Genomic DNA, 19,586 nt, shown 5'->3' with positions numbered 1-19,586 from the left:
ATGATGGTGAATTAACACTGAGTTTAATTGGAACATTTTCTACTATATTTTGTAGAATTTAGATGTTTTCTCGGAAATCTCAACAAGGTTAGTCATTGAGATGACTTCTTATAATAATTTCATATATATAAATAGTATATGTAATAATATATAACTCAGAGAAACACTGTGTGGAAAGATTACTGCCACTTATTTGACCTTTTTTTTTTTTAAATAAGTAACGCATATGTTCCTCAACATCCTGAAAGCTTTGGAACTGCTTTCAACCCATGGTAGCCCTGGAGTCCTTTTGTAATATTTATGATCTCAAGACAAACTTGTATTAGTTTACCTATGTCCTTTTTTCTTTTTAAAAGATTTTTTTAATAAATGTTTTCTTTTTGTTCTGAATTCTACTCTGAAGTTATAAAAAGTATTTTCTACATTAAGACTCATATTTTATTTATAACTACTAACTTTTTTCTCTACCTTAGTATAAAACAAATTAGTATATGAATAAGGACACAAATGCACAGTTTTCAAATTTAAGCCTAAATTCCATTTTGAGAAGACATAGTAGAGGACAGATAGATTGTTTTGGCATTTAGAGGAAAGGAAAACTATTGATATCAGATAGAGGTAGAAATGAGATGTGTGAAGGAACGGGCTTCCCTTCTTAAAAGGTTTGAATGTATCTATTTTCAAGTTCTTCTATTCAAAAGGTAGCTTTAGGGGTTTTACCTTTTCTCAACAACCACAACTACTAAATTTGTCAGTTTTAAGTAATTCAGCTTTGCTTTTGTAATGGTGTCTTCAAGTATGTAGTTATAAAGACCAAAATTGTCTTGTTTTCTTACAATATTTCATTGAATATCCTTCTATTGATGTTCAGTACTGAATTCAGGCTATAAAGTTTTTTCTCAAATTTTATTTCTATGAAAAGCCCTAAATTATGGTTTTTCAAAGGTAGCTATATTCTGTCATAGCTATATAAAATTATCCCATAACATTAAGTGAAAATTGCAATATAGCATTTGCAGTTTAAAAAGTGAGCATCCATCCAAAAAAAAAAAAAAATGTTTTGTACTCATTCATCTCCCTTCTAAAATACCCTTACATGCTCATCACTGGATTTATGAAGTGATGAAGATGTCATAAATGACTCATGTCTTTCTTTTTCACTTAATCTCTGTAAGATGCCTGAGCACTGTCTCCCCGTTGCTTGTTCTAGGGTCGCCAAGGAATGAAAGGTGATGCTGGAGAGCCAGGACTTCCAGGCCGAACAGTGAGTTGCTCTTAAAGTTGCCTGTTTTTTCACTTGTCAAGTGTATTTAAAACATTGCCTCAAAAGGTGAACCAAAGTCAATCAGCAAAGCAGAAGCCTGATATGTGTGCCATTTTATTTCCTTTTCATACTCTGGGCTTACTTAGTCTTCAAGTTTGTGCTGCTCAATTCATGTATCGCTCTCGACTGAGCATCTACTGTATACCAGGCACATACTTGCCTCCTGTTTCTTGTTTCCTTTCAGAACCCCCCCCGCTTTTTTTAACATTTTGGAGAATAAAAAAGTATCCGTGTCACAGAAAGCATATTAAATACTATTTCCTTTGGGAGAACTTTCAGTGTTTCACGTGTTTGTTTACTTTTGTATAGGGAACCCCAGGCTTACCTGGCCCACCAGGACCAATGGGACCTCCAGGAGACAGAGTGAGTTTTCTTGGGCAGGCTGTAATGGTGTTAGAAATATCATGTTGTTGACTACTAATTAAAAATCCACCACAATTCAATTTCTGTGTTGGAATGCAAAGTTTGCATGTCTTGCAGAAGACTGAAAAGCTAATATCAGTGAACCATCCAACATTAGACTGATTTCAAGATCTACAAAACAAAATGGCGGGGCTTTATGGGAGTTCTCAAATTTTAATTTTTGTATATTTTTTTAATTTCTTAAATTTAGAAGAAGAAGGCCAGAAAAGGAATTTAGCTGATTAGAAATATTGAAAAATCCTACCAAAATGTTTTCAGTCCTAAAATTAAAATCTTTGTTATGAGTCAGCTGTTATGTAACTGAGAGAATCTTGAGTTCCATGGTTTTGCTATGAAGTGAGGACATCCTTCCTATACCTTTAAAACTCAGAAACCACTTCTAGGCCCTACTTTGATCACTTGTGGGAGCTTTCAGATTTACTCTTGACTTAGGATGAAAACAGTGCAGAAGACCCAATATTTCCTGGGATAAGTAAGTGAAAAAGTCAGTGAATGTGGCCTCTGTGCCTTGTTCATCAACGTCATGGAAGCATCTGGTTCAGTAGGAAACCATGAATGCACTAATGAGAACTCAGAGATTTTAGAGTTACGAAGGAACTAATGACTTCTCAGTATCTTATGGTTTGGACAACTGTCTGAGAATAGTCTGTATCGTGACTGAACAATCAAGATAAAACATACGTTAAGCAGCAGGATCCTAGAGATGTAACAGCTACCACTAAACACACTGATGTGTTAACCTTAGTTACCACTAAGCAGAAGAGGTGGGCCATTCAGATAGAAGAAAGATTTTCCCAGATACTACAAAATGGTGGATGTATGCCAGTGAATTTTATTTGCTTCCCTGACTACTTTTGAGTTTGAGAGAGAGAGTTCAAAGAGAAAGCCATACTCTCTGGGAGTCTGAAACATGGAGGTAGTGATTATATATATGTAGTTGTTAGTTGCTGTCAAGTTGATTCCAACTCATGGTGACCCCCATGTGTGTCAGAGTTTATATATATATATATCCACCACTCGTCTGTCAGTTTGTCATACTGTAGTAGCTTGCATGTTGCCATGACGCTGAAAGCTATGCCACGGGTATTTCAAATACCAGCAGGGTCACACATGGCGGACAGGGCTCAATGGGCTCAAACATAGCAATGATTGTGAGAATGGTGCAGGACTGGGCAGTGTTTTGTTCTGTTGTGCACGGGGTTGCTATAAGTCAGAACTGACTTGATGACACCTAACAACAACAATTATATATATATATGTATGTATGATTCTTTGAGACTGGTACTTTAGACTTTAGTTTTTTTGAACTCTTATTTCACAACAAAGGTCAACAGTGATATTGCAAGGGTGGCAAGTCAGTTTTTTCAAAGAAAACCGAAAACATGGCAATCAAGAAGTGAAGAGCTGACTCCCTTGCTGCTGCTACTACTGAAGTCTTGTGCCTATTGCATCCATCCAGTGGGGCTTTGCAGACCCTGCTGGTTATGAGTGTACTTCCCATCAACATACTCTTTCTGAAATGATGGGCAGGCAGCCATCCTCACTGCTGCTGCTTCTCTAAAAAATGAGAAAGTGGGAGGGGCTGTGTTTTCCACTCTCAAATTCTAATCTGTGAACCTAAATTTGCAGTGAGGTCACACAGGTCTCCTGGGATAGGCGTAAGGAAACTTTTCAGGAAAGCATTCCCCTCTTCCCTTCTTAACTTTTCCTTCCTGGCCCAGCACACTTAGTTTACATACCACTAATGCTGAAAATAGTTTGCAAAGATGATAGAACATAAACAATTTTGGAAAGTTAGAGAGGCTTTGGGTACAAGGATTTAAGCTGGGGAAAAAAAAACTTGAACTCTATGGAAGAGAAGAAGGCACAGAAGAGTAAGCCCAAGGATCATGGTGAGGAAGGAAGACTGGTTACCACGATGGAGTTGGTGGGAAGAGGAAGCATGGATTTTCTTCTGCAGAAGCGATTTTCAAAAAACAACTAGGCACAGCTTTGCAGACTGTTAGAAAGTAACAAAAGAGCCACATATTTAGGTAAAAAAAAAAAAAAAAAATTAGGTACTTAGTGTGAAAATGACCACAGGTCTTCTCAGTCACCCTCATGTGGGTGGAAGCAGCAATCACTACTGCAGCTTTGAACGTGAAGAATGAAATAAAATTACAGCACAAAGTTTTGCAGATAACTCCGTTGGGTAGCCCTTTGGAGGACATCAGAATAAAATTCTCCTCATCCCAACTTAGATGTTTCTTCTAAAGGAAAATGATAGGAAGTTTTTAGGGTGGCTCCAGGGTGATGATCCAGAAATAGGACACTTACGTTAAAAAGTTTTAAAGCACGTCCTATATAGCAGTTGGAGAAATCTGGATGGAAGAAATGCCATTCAAGCTGTCTAAGCAATACGACTACAGCATTTTGTTGTTTACGTAGCTCGCAGAAGCAATTTCAGTGTTACATTAGATGACCTTGGGGTCTGTTTTTTTTTTTTTTTTGTTTAGCAGGCCTAGATCTTTCAGAAAACAGCCTGAAATCTTTATCCCTATAAGTTCCTGATTTTTTTTTCTGTAATATTTTCTAAGACAATTTTAAAGAAATAAGCTTCTTCCATTGCAAAATCAGTGGGTTAATGAGAAGCATGGGTGTCTAATATAGGCAGTGATCTCAGTGATCCTGATTTTTGCTAAAATTCAAGAATATGGATAAAATTATCACTCTTATTCTCTGCAGAAAATGAGACAAAAATCTCCTTTGACAGAGGAATGCAACAACCATAAAAAATACCCTGAGTCAGAAATCCTCGGCTGGATTTCAGAGATGTGCTGTTGAGTAGCAGGATGACTTATTCCAGACACAGGTCATTTGGCAGAGTACGGAAAGAAAAAAAGAAAAAGAGCAGGATGCAAGAGCCAAAGAGCAAGACCACATGGAGAAGTGCTCTGCTCCTGGGGCTGATCTCTGCTTCCCAGTCAACCCAGCACTGAGGGAGTCCTGGCATTCCATGTGACGCCAGGAGAGCTGGGCCAATAAAAAATTAACTGTTTCTTATAAGGATCAAGGATTTCCTTTCTTTTGAGCAGAGGGCCATTAAGGTAGCTTTGCCTCTTTTTTCATTTTGGAAGGAATTTACCAGTAGAGACATAAATAAGAGTCTTTGGGTGGTGCAAATAGTTAAACACTCAGCTACTAACTGGAAGGTTGGTGGTTGGGACCCATCCAGAGGTGCTGAGGAAGAAAAACCTGGCAATCTGCTTCTGTAAAGATTACAGCCAAGAAAAACCCTATGGAACTCAATTCTACTCTGCCACATGGGGTCACCATCAGTCAGAATTGACTGGGCGACAACTGGGTTTTGGGTTTTAGAGACAAAAATAGTCCTGCCCTACCTAGCAGTTGCTTAGGACATTGGGAAGGGGCTTATCTAAGCTGGTGGTTAGCCTCTTCTTCATCTGTCATGATACCATGTGCTTTTCTTGGCAACATTATTTTGATCCCACTTCCATCCCACCTTTCCTGGGTGAGCTTGGTGACACTGACTCTTACAAAAGTGAAAACCAGTATCTTCACAAAAGTATTGTCTTCTTTGGAGAAGTAGATTAGTTTGAACTCTCAAATGTTTTTATTTTTAGCTATATAAACGATTGACTATAGAAATTAATTATTCAGTAAAAGGCATAAGTTAAATTGGAGAGCATGCTTTTGTGTATTTGTCTTCATACTGAAAAGGTGACCCAACGCACAGCAAATTGTGCTAAATTTTTCTCTTCACCCTTAGCAGTCTGATTAGCATCTTTTCTTTTCACTTGCTCATTATTTCACCAATCTCTGATTAATTCTGTTTTTCCAATAGGGCTTCACTGGAAAAGATGGTGCAATGGGACCCAGGGGCCCGCCTGGGCCACCGGTAAGAACTGAGTGGATTGCATTTTTGGCCTCTTGCCCCCAGTTTTGCTATATAGCCAGGTAACCTTGCCTTTGAGGCCCATTCCACCCAAGCTATGGACACATCAATGGAGGGAGCTTCCCTCTCTCTCCCCTCAAATCAAAGCTCAGTGAATGTGTTAGGAAAAAACAGATGTATTAAAATATGGAGTCTTTCTCTTTAATCCAACTATACTTCAAAATAGATATCTCTAACTAACATGGCCAGTAGCGGTTAGTGCTTCAGTTTCTTCATCCTCACAGTAGGTTGGGTTTCATGAACTCAGTGGTTCCTTCCTGCTTTAGAAAGTCAACAATCTGTGGCCTATGATTTTTGGATTTGAAGGACGTTTGTTACTGAGCAACCATCAGTTATTCTGAAGAAATAAGTTTTACTGAAACCAATGATTTTGAAACCTGCATATGTATACCTGCATCCAGATGAGATGGTCATTAAGTTTCTTGAGGTGTCAGATGCTCTCCATGGCTCTATGTCAGGGTATGAAGGCTCAAGACCATTTATTAAAATAATTTTATTATCTATATTTAATACATATGTCCTCAGGTAAGAGTTCTTTTTTAAATGCTTTGCATACTTTTAAGTATTTATTACAGAGCTTAAAAATCTGTGTAATGAATGAAGTAGGGGATTAATAACTTTATAAAATCTGACAACATTATTTTAAGGAAATTTAGGCTTTAGAACATGATGTGTTGGCCATGTTATAAATATTCTCCTGGAAATATGGCTAAAATGTACTTGGAGCTGTGGTAAAAAGCAACGAGGAAAAATTCTTAATGGTTTTGATGGGGTGAGGGATGCTGATGTGGTACAGAATATTGGAAGTATAGAGAACGTGCCCAAGGACAGAGTGAATTGCCAGGTCGAGAGTTTGATTTCCGGCAAACAAGGGAAGACCGTCACCACGATGCCTATCCTAGCACAAAACCAGCCACCTTCTTAATTTCTTCCCCAGCCAAAGTTTTCAAATCTGTCTCTGGATGGATTTCTTGGCTTGGTAATAGAAATAATATAAAAAGTGGGACCTGATTTTTGCAAATTCACTTTATAATCAACTTACTGGGATCATAGTCTGTGAACGGTGAAACCGTTTATGTGTATGTATCTTTTCTCAATTGCCTTCAAATTATATCGTATAAACTATGCGGTACATATAGAATTTTCAACATTTTTTTCACGTTATCTTTAAATCTAGTTTCTTAATGTGCAATCACGTGCTGTTTCTTTTAGAAGCTTTTAAAAATGGCTACACTTTGTTAGTTTACTTTAGATGGGATTTCTCCTTTGTCATAACATTTCCTTTCTTGGGCGTGTTGCAGGGAAGCCCAGGCTCTCCAGGAGTCACAGGAGCAAGTGGGAAACCAGGAAAACCTGGAGACCATGGCAGACCAGTAAGAGGATGGCTTGCATGTCTAGAGTCATTTCACTGTGGATATAAATAATGAGAACTGCAAGGCTTTGGCATATTTATGTTATCTCTGCTGTCGTGTGTTTGAAGCATTTGTTGAAACTATGCTAAATCTATATGGATTTAATTTGGTACCAGTTGTAAAGTTTTTCTCTCTGAGTTGTTTTAATATTCTGGGAAGAAAACTGTGGCCATTGGGTTTCTTTAAAAGGAGAATGGGATTATGAGCCAAGACACATATTTCTGTACTGTATAAACACTGAGAGCTGGGTCAGCGGAATGATTCTTTTTATTTCAAAGTGGTATGTTGCTTAAGACAGAAAAATACAGGGTGATGGTGCATGGTGCCTTCATTCTTGCTTTGCATATGTTAACCCTTTGATAGCATCATCCAGCCACTGCCATTTGCTCTCTTCTGTTTCACTGAGGATGCCAGAAACATTAGTCTCAGAATTAAAATAATTTATCTACTTTAGTTATTTTACTTTTATATACTGCCATGCCCCAATTTATATGCAGTTTAACTTACATGTTTCATTTAAAATAGTAGCTGAGGAGGTATTAAGCAAATATTGTATTTTCCAGTTAGTACTTCCAAAATTGAGTCTCCCAAAATGGTGCATTTGCACCAACAGTCAGGCTTCATATTCTTTTTTATAAGCTTTTCAGAACTGACTCCATGGCAATGGGTTTGTTTTGTTTTGTACTTATTTGTATGCATGAAGTGTGGATTTATTTGTAAGTATTTTTTTTTTTTGGTCTAAATAACATTCTGAAATATAAAAATGTATCTTAAAGATAATTAAATCCAACTATTAGCAATACCACAAATTTATTAGGCCTGTTTAATGCACAGAACTTTCCTTAAATATAGCCCACGTTACTTAAACCCAAATTTAAACAAAAATTTTATTGTCAGGCAAACTGAGGGTAGAATCTTTATGTGACATAGTCTGTCTTTTATGTTTTCATAAAATCCAGTGAGTAGTGTAAGATGGAATGACTCTTGATATACTATACAATCTGTGTGTGCACTAGCACAGGGCTTTATTCTTTCTTTCTCAGTGAATTATGAATGGCAGAAACTTCACAAGAGCATTTGAAAGCACATGGAACTTTTCTACCCATTCAGAACTGTATTTCATTCTACTATGGCCTCAGTAGAGTCTTATTTAAGACAATTACTGATATAATTGATGGCTGTAGTCAAAACCCTGCAAGGAACTTCTGCTGCCTTTACTTGAAATGTCTAAATACTGGCAATAAAGGTAATTACTACAAGTCATACATATTAGAACAATCTCAGAGTGGCAATAAATTAAAAACAAAACAAAACACCAAGTAGCAGAGAATGTAAAAAAAAAAAAAAAAATCCTTGTAATTTGCAGAAAGCTCCAAACTCAGAAATATTAGTGTTTCCACAAGTATCTAGTATCCAAACTCCAAGTTTTTTTTTTTTTTTTTTGGTATGTGTTTATAATTTGGTATATATTTATTTGGACCTTATCTTCTTTTTTCTTAGTCTTCCTCGTCTTTCTAAGGGGAAAAATTTCACTTCCTTTTCTTCTCTATTTTATCTTAACCAGTCGCCATCGAGTTGATTCTGACTCAATACGTCAGAGTAGAATTGTGTTCCACTGGGTTTTCAGTGGCTGATTTTTCAGGAGTAGACCATTATGCCTTTCTTCCAGGGAGCTTCTGGGTAGACTTGAGCTTCCAACTTTTCAGTTATCAACCAAGCGCGTTAATCGTTGCACCACCCAGAGACTCCTCTATTTTATTTTGCCTTCCTTAATCTTACCTAATCTTAATTTCTAACCCCAAAATAGTGAATGGGCCTTAGCAGAGAAGAGACCCAGTAAACATTAGCTATTATATGATATTAGCTATTATAGCCAATTGGTATCTTCTTTCTAACTTAAAATACCTGATGTTATATGGTAGATGTTTTCAGGTACAGCTTGTGGAATAATTTTATTCATTTACTGAACACACATGTACAGAGTTCTAGGGTCTGAAGACACAGCAGTAAACAAGACAAAGTCCTTGTCCTTATGGAGATTCTAGTGGGGGACACAGACAGAAAGCAAGTAAATAAATAACATAGATTCTGGTGATAATAAGTGATATGAATAAAAATGAAAAAGGGTAAAGAGTTAGAGAGCGATTGTTGTGGTGGGAAGGTGGTTATTTTAGAGACAGTAGGCCGGGTGCCTGAAGTGAGGGAGCAAGGTGTTTGAAGATTTATTGAAAGAGGGTTCCAGATTGGGGGAACAACATGAGCAAAAGCCTGAGTGAGGACTGAAATTTGGCGTGTGAAACTGACAGCAAGGAGGCCCTATACTTGAAGTGGAGGGAGTGAAGGGGAGAGGGGTAAGAGGCATGGTGAGATTGGTGTGCAGGGCTGATTACATGGACTGTCTAGCCCATTATAAAGAATTATGATTTTATTCTAAATGTGACTGGAATTGGAGATTCGTAAGCAATGGAATGACAGGATCTATCTTTCCTTCAAAAAAAAAATTATCACTCTGGCTTCTGTGTGGAGAATAAACTATGAAAGTGTAAAACAGAAGTAGGAGGACCAGTTAGGAAGATATTGGAGTAGTCAGGTAGAAGTCTTGGCTTGGACTACAATGGTCTCTATGCAGATGGCGATCTGATTTGGGATATTATCTGAACATCAGATTTGCCAGTGGTTTGGATATTCCTTCCCTGATAGCAGCTGGCTGCCTGGAAATATATTAATAAAAGACAGAACCTTCCTCCACCATAAAGACAACTCTTCCCAAGATCCTCTTATGGCCAGTGCAAGGCTTATGGCAGACCAGGGACAAATACTCTGTGGCTGGGTTTGGATGTGGGACCATTTGGTTTGAGTTATTTAATAAGGGAGATGCCCAATCCCTTTTATACACAAGGTACAAAGAATCATTAGATGAAGTTGGAGATATATTTAACTAGGGAGTTGCAAAAGTCACTGGTCCTTAATAGACATGAACCAAGATTAACTTCATGAACATTCTACATTCCAAACAGCCAGGTGAGCTAGTCAGCCACAAGGAAAGTGTAATGGTACCAGGGCAATCCTCATATTTCAGTTCCAAGACGATATTGTGAATGATATCATAAAAAGTGTTCATGGTACATAACTTTTAAGTTTGTGACCATAAAATTCACATCTCAGCACTGTTTTGGAGAATATGTGTGTGTATGTTTAGATAGATAGACAAATAGAGAGATGCAGAAACATACAAAGACAGAGACAAAGACACACACACACAGAGTTTGACTAGAAATCTCTTTATAGAAAAGCAAAATGTGAATAACATGGATATAAATGTGATATGTCATATTTGCTAATTCATTAGAAAGCAGACCGTATTCTCCTTCATGGTCACATTCATTCACATATTGTTTTAGACCATGTTTGTCAGCAATTTCTAATGTATGAAATTCCTTTATTTCAGGGTCCATCTGGATTAAAAGGAGAGAAAGGAGATAGGGTATGTACTTCTTAAAATCTGAGTTACATTTATTTTGTGTGTTAAACATTGAAGTCTGAAACCATAAAAATAATATACTAATGCTTCTCACTGATTTAATTAACAAGGGAGACATTGCTTCCCAGAACATGATGCGAGCAGTTGCAAGACAAGTCTGTGAACAATTGATAAGTGGTAAAAATCTCTTTTCTTTTTAACCTATGAATTTTTAAAATTAATTTCAGAGAAATGCATAGTTTGAGTCATAAAATTTCTAAGATATGTTTCTCTTTCATTTTTGATAAACTCATACATTTTCAGTTTTATATCTAATTAAATAAAGCTTAAAGACAGTCATAAGGTAATAGTTGTTATCTTTGTATTCAGTCTGATATAAAACCTTATTTAAAATGGCTTTTCAGTTTCCACTATAGAGTTTTTAAAAAGCTTCACAGGGGTATATCTAGACACAGAAGACTTCTTGAGTATTAAGAAACTGGATCCTTTGAAATATAATCTTTATATTAGCCTATGATCTTCAGGAAGGAGGCCTACCAAGATTAATTTGATGACAGAAGACCCATTTTTCTTTGGGCCCTTTTCTTGCCTCCCCATTTTTCACATACTCTTTCTTCCTATTAGAGTCCCTGGGTAGCATAATGGTTAAGTGCACAGCTACTAACCGAAAGGATGGCGTTTCACATCTACCCAAAGGCGCCTCAGAAAAAGGGCTCACAATCTACTTCTGAAATTACACAGCCATTAAAAACCCTACGGAGCACAGTTCTACTCTGTACACAATGGGTCGCCATGAGTTGAGATAGACTTGATGGCAACAGGTTTGGTTTGGTTTTAGTTTTCTTCCTATTCCTTGAGGCCGATTAAATAATAAAACTCAGTGCTTGCAGACTGAGTATGGAACTTAAAACAAAGGCTCCTTCTTTCATAAGTCTTAATCAGCATTTCTCAAAGTATGGTCGTGTGGAACACCCATATTAGAGCCACCTATAAACCCAAAATCCCATTGCCATTGAGTCGATTTCGACTCATAGCAGCCCTATGGTGCTTATTAAAAATGAAGTTTCCTGGGACATTCCCAAAACCCTAGTGAATCACTGTCCTTGGAGTTGAGTCCCAGTAATCGGTATTTTTTAATGTATCCCACAGGTGATTCCAATTTACACTAAAGTTTGATTATCATTGTCTTAGGTACACACAAAAATGGTATAATTTCTTAATTTAAAAAGACTCTCTTTTGTGTGACACCAACTGGCAAACCTCGAGGTTTTATATCAGAGATGTCTTAAACTTCTACGACTCTTTTGTGTTCACTCTAATGCTTACTGGTTAGCATTTTGTAGGAACAGTTGTTTATCGGGGATCATTTTGTACTAGGAGACTGGAGTGCTTATTTTTACGTTTAGGATTCTAAATAGTATGTTTTCTGGAGAAAGAGGTTTCTCTTAAAACACTAAGGGAAAACAGTTTTACCCTCCCAATCCTCCCTTACTGGGTTTCTTACTTAAAAGCCTTATTTCTATTTGTAGGTCAGATGAATAGATTCAATCAGATGCTGAATCAGATTCCAAATGATTACCACTCCAATCGCAACCAGCCAGGCCCACCAGGTCCTCCAGGTCCCCCTGGCAATGCAGGAGCCAGAGGAGAACCAGGACCTGGGGGGCAGCCAGGTTTCCCCGGCTCACCAGGGATGCAGGGACCTCCTGGTGAAAGAGGTAGGTGTTTCTGGCTGTCGCATGGGCAAAAAGGTAGGAGTTTGCAAGTATAGGAGCTGGGTCAGGTTGGAAAGACTGAAGTTGGCAAACTGCTTTAAGTAGTCTTGTTAGGACAGCCCCCAAAGAGTTGTCTCTTCTGTCAGTGAAATGTCTCCCTCTTGAGGCAACCTGCAAGCCATAGAGTTCCATGTCACAGAAAACAGGACACTTTTGTCAGGTGATCTCAGTAAAGAGAATTCTATTTTCTGATATTTTTGTTAACGGGAAAAACTACCTTGAGAAACTAAATCAGGCACTACAAATGTATTAATTGCTTTGATTATGGCAAGAGCGGAGCAGCAACCGAGTGTACTTAAGCAGCCCTATAGTTTTAGGTCCAAATTCTTTTGGTTCCTTTATTCAGGGCCTGTCATTGTTCTTGTATGTTTGTTTGATTTTAATTTCATGGTAATAAGTGTAATTGAAGGAAGATAAAAATAGGATTATCTGATTCAAGATGTTTTGAGACTCTGGGTACCACTTTTGTCAAAGTGGCTGGTAGTCGACATTCTACAAAAAAAACAATATATTTCTATAATCTGATGGTTTGGATGCTATACTAATAGGGCTACTGAAGATAAGATACATGTAAGATGTTTTTCCGTGAGTTGTAATTGCTTATTCAAGATTTCTGTTCTTAATTACTAATTTTTAAAAAATACATTAAGACATGTTTGTTTCCTTCAAATAATTTTTGTTTCCCTGACTTGTGGCCCAAGTTGTTTCTTGGCCATGAATCTGGAATTACACACAAATGTCTAGAAGGAATTTGGCTTAAAGAGTGAACTTCTGTGAAAAATTATGTTCTGATTTACTAAGGAAATGAATTATTTGAATCAAGTATTATCAGTTAAGATAAAAACTACATGTTTCTAGATAATTTTTCTCTTATGTTCTTTTCGTCCCTCCTTAGGTTTGCCAGGAGAGAAAGGTGAAAGGGGTATTGGGTCTCCAGGTCCCCGAGGGTCACCTGGCCCCCCAGGTAGGTTTGCTAGTACATCAAACAAGGAAACAGTATAAATACTGAGGAAGCACACAGTCTCTAAGAGATTGACAACTTTGTTCTGTTAGATTTGAGCATTTATGTCATCACTGTATATGTTTTAGAGAGAAGTCCAACTTGCATAACATCTTCATTTTATGTTCCCTTTGTTCAAAAAATGTTTGAATGTGTCCTATGAAGCACTGATTAAAATTTTCATATATGAGGTATGAGTTTTACTGATGGAGATGGTTGGTTCCCATTCTCTATTTTAGGAAAATCCTATTTATTTTGTTTGGCTTCATAGCCTTTAAGAATAGTTACATTTCCTTTCTTCTAATATTCTCCAGTATGGAGCCATTAGACTGAGAAAATACATCTTTGCTAAAAGACCTGATACATTGCAAGATTCCACTGAAAGATACTGATGTTTTGGCAAGAAATAACAGGTGTCCAGTTTTTTTCTGCATTTTGTTTACTAGATTGAAAATACATATTTTTTTCCATTATAAGGTCCACCAGGTACATGCAACCGAGATCAGCCCCAGTGGTTAAATCTGGACATTTATGTTAACCATAGTTCACTTGATCCAGAAATACCATTGCTTCACATAGTCTGGAGCGATGGAGTAGGCACTCTAGTGTGTTCATTGCAGTCTAGTACAGATGCATAATATAGCCATTTCCTTGAGGTACTTGTATCTCCTTAAGAGTAGGTGTAAACCGGAAAATTCATTGATGGTTTTTATTTGTCTTAATTCTTGCTAAGTCAGTTTTCTTTGAATAAAATCATTAGAATAATTGGATTGCTGGAATTAATACTTGATGAGTCATTGGTAAGAAGGCTCCATCACACTTGTGGTTCATATTGGTGATTTCTTAAATAAATATTTTCTTACCATAAACTGGAAACCCTGGTGGCATAGTGGTTAAGTGCTACGGCTGCTAACCAAAGGGTTGGCAGTTCGAATCTGCCAGGTGCTCCTTGGAAACTCTATGGGGCAGTTCTACTCTGTCCTATAGGGTTGCTATAAGTCGGAATCAACTCGACGGCACTGGGGGTGGGGGGACCATAAACTGTGAATAGTCTAGTCTTGAGGCAGTGGAGGTGCCAGTTAAAATATTGTTGGCTGCTCCAGGAGACGTATTTAATAAGAAGGGAAATGTATTTGTTTTAATCCCACACTAGGTCCACAAGGAGAATCTAGAACAGGTCCACCAGGGTCTACAGGTTCAAGAGGTCCACCTGGCCCCCCTGGTCGTCCTGGAAACTTAGGTATCCGGGGCCCCCCAGGTCCTCCTGGATACTGTGATTCATCCCAGTGTGCCAGCATCCCGTACAATGGGCAAGGCTATCCAGGTATGTTGCTGCCATTGTAGAAACCCAAATTCACCTGAATTAAAGAAACTTTATAGAAACAAAGTTCCCTAGGATTGAAGGAGAGTTGGCTTAAGGATTACTGAAGATATCAACTCTTTCAGTTGTGTGTTTTCATTATGTAATAATGGTGTTCTCTCCCAAAGTATAAAACATTATTTCACTGTTAGGATTTAAATAATTATTTTCTCCTCTTTCCCATAGTTCTGCATTTACCAAATCACATCACAAACCTCTTCTTATTTATCTTGAGAGTACAAAGAATACTACCAGTTCAGTCTTTTTTCCTCCTAACCTGAAGTTTAGGAACAGGAATTTGTTGAATCCAGTTATAGAATGCTTAGAAAATATATATCAAAAATGTATTTTGGGAATCTAATTTGTAGGTAAACTATTTGGTAAGATGGGTGGAAAACAAAAAGAATTCACTGTCCCACACTGTCCATTGAATTTACAGTTAAAATTCTGGGACTTAGTTTTTTTTTTTTTAAAAGGGTGGGTAGTGGATATCTAGAGTTTGACAACTATAGAGGTCAGAAGGCTCTTATGCCTGATTTTGTGGGATACACGGACACGGGAAATACACCTAAATGAAAATAAGAAAGTCATGCCGTGGTCAGTGATGACCTTTCCATTAGTGCACCCTTAAGCATCTTGCAAGTTTTAAAAATGATACTGCTGTTTGATATGGTTTGCTACTAGCAAATACTGCATGAATAGTTGAATATCTAAATATCTATATATCTATATATTTATGTACACACTTGGATATGACCAAAAGTAACATTGGATCATACTGTATATTTCTCATACAACCCATTTACAAAATTATAATTCTTTATAAAATAAATTTACTTTATCTCTGCCTTATGCTATGTGCGAATAACTAGAAATATATGGATATATAAATATATTTTAACCATTACATATGTAGATGGATGTATACATATATATATATTTTGCATAATAATTCAACTTTTAAAAACTATCATCTTTGACCTGTTTCAGGTTCCGGCTAACAAATTTTCTAAGTCGCCAGTGCTGCTTACAGTTTGAATACATGAAAATCCTGTTTCTGAGATGTTTGCGCACGTGCTTATTAGGAAATGAGTCTGTATGGAAATCTCACCACAGATATGGTTAATGAACCGGGTTGACATCATAAAGGAGGGTGGAGACTCTATACTAACTCGAATGAGATAAAAGCAGTGATGTCAGTTTATAAGCCTGATACATTTCAGTAATAATGTAGAAAACTATATTAAAAAATAAAAGTTCAAACACAGCCATAGGATGCCTCAGTTGTGAAAGAGGCATATAATAAAACTACTAACCAGCGGAGATCATGCCATTTTGGGAAGAACAATTAACCTGGTTAAAGAGAAATGTCTTATGTAAATAATAAACTAATTGTGGCTTGTAAATGATTTGTATGTGATCCTGTCCACTAAAATCACTTAACAATTCTACAATAAGCTTCTGCATCCAAGCCTGCTGCTTGCTCTATGCCGGAATAACACAGAATGGAATCTCCTCATCTCTTGCCTGTTAGCGATTTGTCTGATTGAGGGCATGTGTCTTCTTTTTTTTTTTTGTACATGTACTCTCATTTGGGTTTTGTAATTGAAATTTTCAAACCAAAGTCTTATAACCACGTTTTTTAAAACGTTTCCTGTTTTGCTGTAGTCACTGGTGTTCCTCACCCACCAGCTGTAATTCAGTCTGTGAGGGTCAGCCATAGAAAATGTCATGTACTGTATATTACCTGGTGACAGTTGCTTTTCACCTCCAGAGTTCAGTCCTAGGAGCCAATAAAATCTCCCCTCACCTCCTCATCTTTCCAAGTTGTTCTTTGCATTGAGGAGTTTGAAGTCATGAACAATTACTTGGGATTTGCAAAAATCCTGCCTAGGTACCGCGTTTACGGTTCTTTGGCCCAGTCTCTGGCCCTTCCCAGGTATTTGTGCAATGATTCTATGAACTACTGGATCTTTGAAGGTTTAAAACAAAATGCCATTTCGTTATTTGATCATCATCAAATTCTCTCTACAAATGGAAGTAATGAGGACATTGTAATTTATCTATTTATAATATGAGATTAAGACTGGAGTGCCATCACCTCGGGTGATGATTTAGATTTTGCTGTGTGTGTGCCTTCAAGTCACGCCATAACTGTAATGTTGAATCGGACAGAGCCCTACGTGCCCGAGGGCGGGGCCTACCTGCCTGAGCGCGAGCCCTTCGTCGTGCCAGTGGAGCCGGAGCGGACTACCGACGAGTACGAGGACTACGGCGCCGACGTGCCTGCAGAGGAGCGCCCTCCCCACGCGCGCTGGCGGCGCGCCCAGCCCCGCGGCCCGGGGCAGTGAACCCAGCACCACGCGCGCGCGCGGCGCAGCGAGGCTGGGAGGGAGGTGTCGGGATTCTCGCTTATAGATCAGAGAGAGCAGCGTTACGTCTTTTCTGTGATGTTTTTCCGGCGTTGTTTCATCCAAGAGCACCTTTTCTGACTGTAGAAAACGTTGTTTCTGCAGGAAGCCTAGCTTGCAGCACGCATTTGTAGACATCTTTGCCTTTACCCTTGAAATGCTTGCAGAATACTTTGTTCACAGAAGCTTTGAGGAGAGAACATGCCTCGTGTCTTCAGTTAGCACAGAGGGCAGTCTCAGTGAAACTCTTTGGTTAAGCAGTAGGCCCTGGAAGCCAGAGCTACTGCATATTTCAGGAGGGTGGTTTATCTTTTCCAGTACTTATTTGCAATTCAGTTACACAGTGATTCAAGTAATTCCCTTCCTAAATGCAAAAGAAAGGGAAAAGTCAACTAGATTGCAATTATTTATCTTCCTCTTCTATCTTCTGTTACATACACATTAGGGCATAGGATGCTCTTATACATCTCCTTTAACAACCACAAACCTTAAGCCATGTAGCTGAAATTATTGTATCGACTGGGTACAGTTTCATATTGCCTTAAACCTCCTTGTTTTAGACACATTAACCTTTATGCCAAGTTGCAGGTAATTCTGCAGAGATGGAATTGCATGTTTGTGTTGTATATTTAGTATGAACTTTTTTTTTCCTCCAGAACATAATGTTTCTTAGTTATCAAAAGCAGTTGGAAAACATTTGCAAGACTATGAACATAGAATTGCTGCTTTTATATTTTAACTGCAGATTGTGAATTTCACTGCCTTATATTATTTATTTCTGAAACAAAAGAGGCATTTTTCAATAAAACTACTGAAAATTTGACATGGTGTTTTTTTTTTTTTTCCTTTGGAGGGCTTTTTGGACTGTTCAGGTGGTTGTTACAACAAACAAGTTCACATCCTTGGATTCGGTTACAAACCTTTACTAATACTATTAAATTATGCTAAATAACTTTAGATTTTTAATGATATGGTGAAGTCACAGAAAGAGAGTGGTAAGAGCCTTAAAAAGCACAGCAGAATCCAAAGGCTCTATTAGGAATGTAGAGGATGTGTGGGTTGGTGGAAAACAACTGAGTATCCTAGGAGACCCCAAACACCCAACCAATCTCTAACAACCCACGTGATTTCTTAGGCATTTAATCACTTTCCTATACCATACTTTACCTAACAGCATGTTTAATTGTAAAAAGGAAAATTCTTTTAAGCAAATTTTTACATTTGATGAAATCTTCCTTTTGCACTTATAAATGCAATAAAACCTTTCCCAATATCTAAGAAAACATAAAGTTGGTTTGAAAGAACCAACATCAACTCAAGAGAGGAATATTGATAGAAAATGTTCCACAGAGCAAAATATTTGTGTTAAATATTTCCTGGAGACCAAGGGCAAAAGGAATAGATGACAAATGAATGTATTAATTTGTGAAGGCTTCATGCAGATTGCTAAACTCATACAACTCACTTTTAATTCCCAACATGTACACTTGTAAAACTTGAAGAGACCATTGAGATTATCCCAGTCCAACTCTTTTGTTTTACATACGAGGAACCACATTCAGCTAATTAATGTCAGATCCAGACTAAGACTCTAGGTCTAGTGGCTCTTAACCCAGTTTTATCACAAGATGCTTTCTTCTGACTCCTGTTTCCCTTCCCCAGAACTCCACTTCTTGGGAGCATTTACCCTCTGGGTAGGAATGTTCAACCCCAGAGTTTAAAGAGCTTATTTTGATAAATTTCTGCTTCTTTTGGGTTTCTGATGCCGATTGATGAAGAACCTCTTTATTGGGAGTCTGAAGATGGGATCAGTTTCTCCTGTCCCTGGGCCGGCTGGGTGCCCAGGGCCATATGGATTTGAGATACAAAGGAATTCCACCTTCCCTCACTGGCTAGATGCTGATTTGATTCTTAATGTTGGCAATGGCCCGACTCTCTTACTACATTCCAGTCTGTGCTAGGAGGGGTGACTAGGGGCCAAGGCATTCCTAACCAAGGGATAAACACAAAATTAATAACTAGCTAAGTGTTGTTATTTTCATAGGACATTTCCTTCTTAATTATGTTTGCTGAATCCTGTGTTAAGATTGTCTTTGTAATTCCTGACTGAATGCACACTGACTAAACTATGGGGAGAATAGGCCAGACACAGTCTGGATTTAATAACTCATGATAAAATCCCACAAAATTGAACACGCAGGTGTTGTTTTTTGGGGGTAAAACAGAACAACACGAAACACCTTTTCTAGCTCTTTGCACTTGGAAGCATTAGAAGAAATTCACTATGTATAGCATGTATTTGAAGCTAGGGCTCTTATTTTTATTGGAAATAACAGTGGGAAGAGGTTGTAGCTTCTAACAAGATCTAGAGTCACAGAGGTTTCAAAATTAAAAATAGCTTTTACCTGCAGTGTAATTTCCGAGTAGTTTTTATAGAATATTTTA

The 19,586-nt window shown here is 37.8% G+C and overlaps 1 protein-coding gene across 4 annotated transcripts in view; it reads left to right on the top strand.

The window, feature by feature from the left end:
* COL12A1 (collagen type XII alpha 1 chain) overlaps positions 1-17,957 on the top strand; it is a 125,303-nt gene extending 107,346 nt beyond the window's left edge. For 2 of the 4 annotated variants that reach the window (XM_049895654.1, XM_049895645.1), the window contains 10 exons: positions 1,211-1,264; positions 1,634-1,687; positions 5,592-5,645; positions 7,004-7,075; positions 10,563-10,598; positions 10,706-10,772; positions 12,125-12,313; positions 13,266-13,334; positions 14,524-14,694; positions 16,906-17,957. In XM_049895654.1, the coding sequence (XP_049751611.1) occupies positions 1,211-1,264; positions 1,634-1,687; positions 5,592-5,645; positions 7,004-7,075; positions 10,563-10,598; positions 10,706-10,772; positions 12,125-12,313; positions 13,266-13,334; positions 14,524-14,694; positions 16,906-17,081 (942 nt within the window). In that variant the 3' untranslated portion in view covers positions 17,082-17,957. Of the gene's footprint in view, positions 1-1,210; positions 1,265-1,633; positions 1,688-5,591; positions 5,646-7,003; positions 7,076-10,562; positions 10,599-10,705; positions 10,773-12,124; positions 12,314-13,265; positions 13,335-14,523; positions 14,695-15,720 lie in introns of all 4 variants that reach the window. The other 2 variants (XM_049895672.1, XM_049895664.1) reach the window with 2 other exon arrangements.
* Positions 17,958-19,586: the final 1,629 nt, after the last annotated feature.

The sequence above is a fragment of the Elephas maximus genome, chromosome 1, assembly GCF_024166365.1.
Source record: "Elephas maximus indicus isolate mEleMax1 chromosome 1, mEleMax1 primary haplotype, whole genome shotgun sequence".
In the NCBI taxonomy this organism is placed as follows: domain Eukaryota; kingdom Metazoa; phylum Chordata; class Mammalia; order Proboscidea; family Elephantidae; genus Elephas; species Elephas maximus.
The sequence above is the reverse complement of the archived record's forward strand: the minus strand, read 5'-3'. Positions and strand labels throughout refer to the sequence as shown.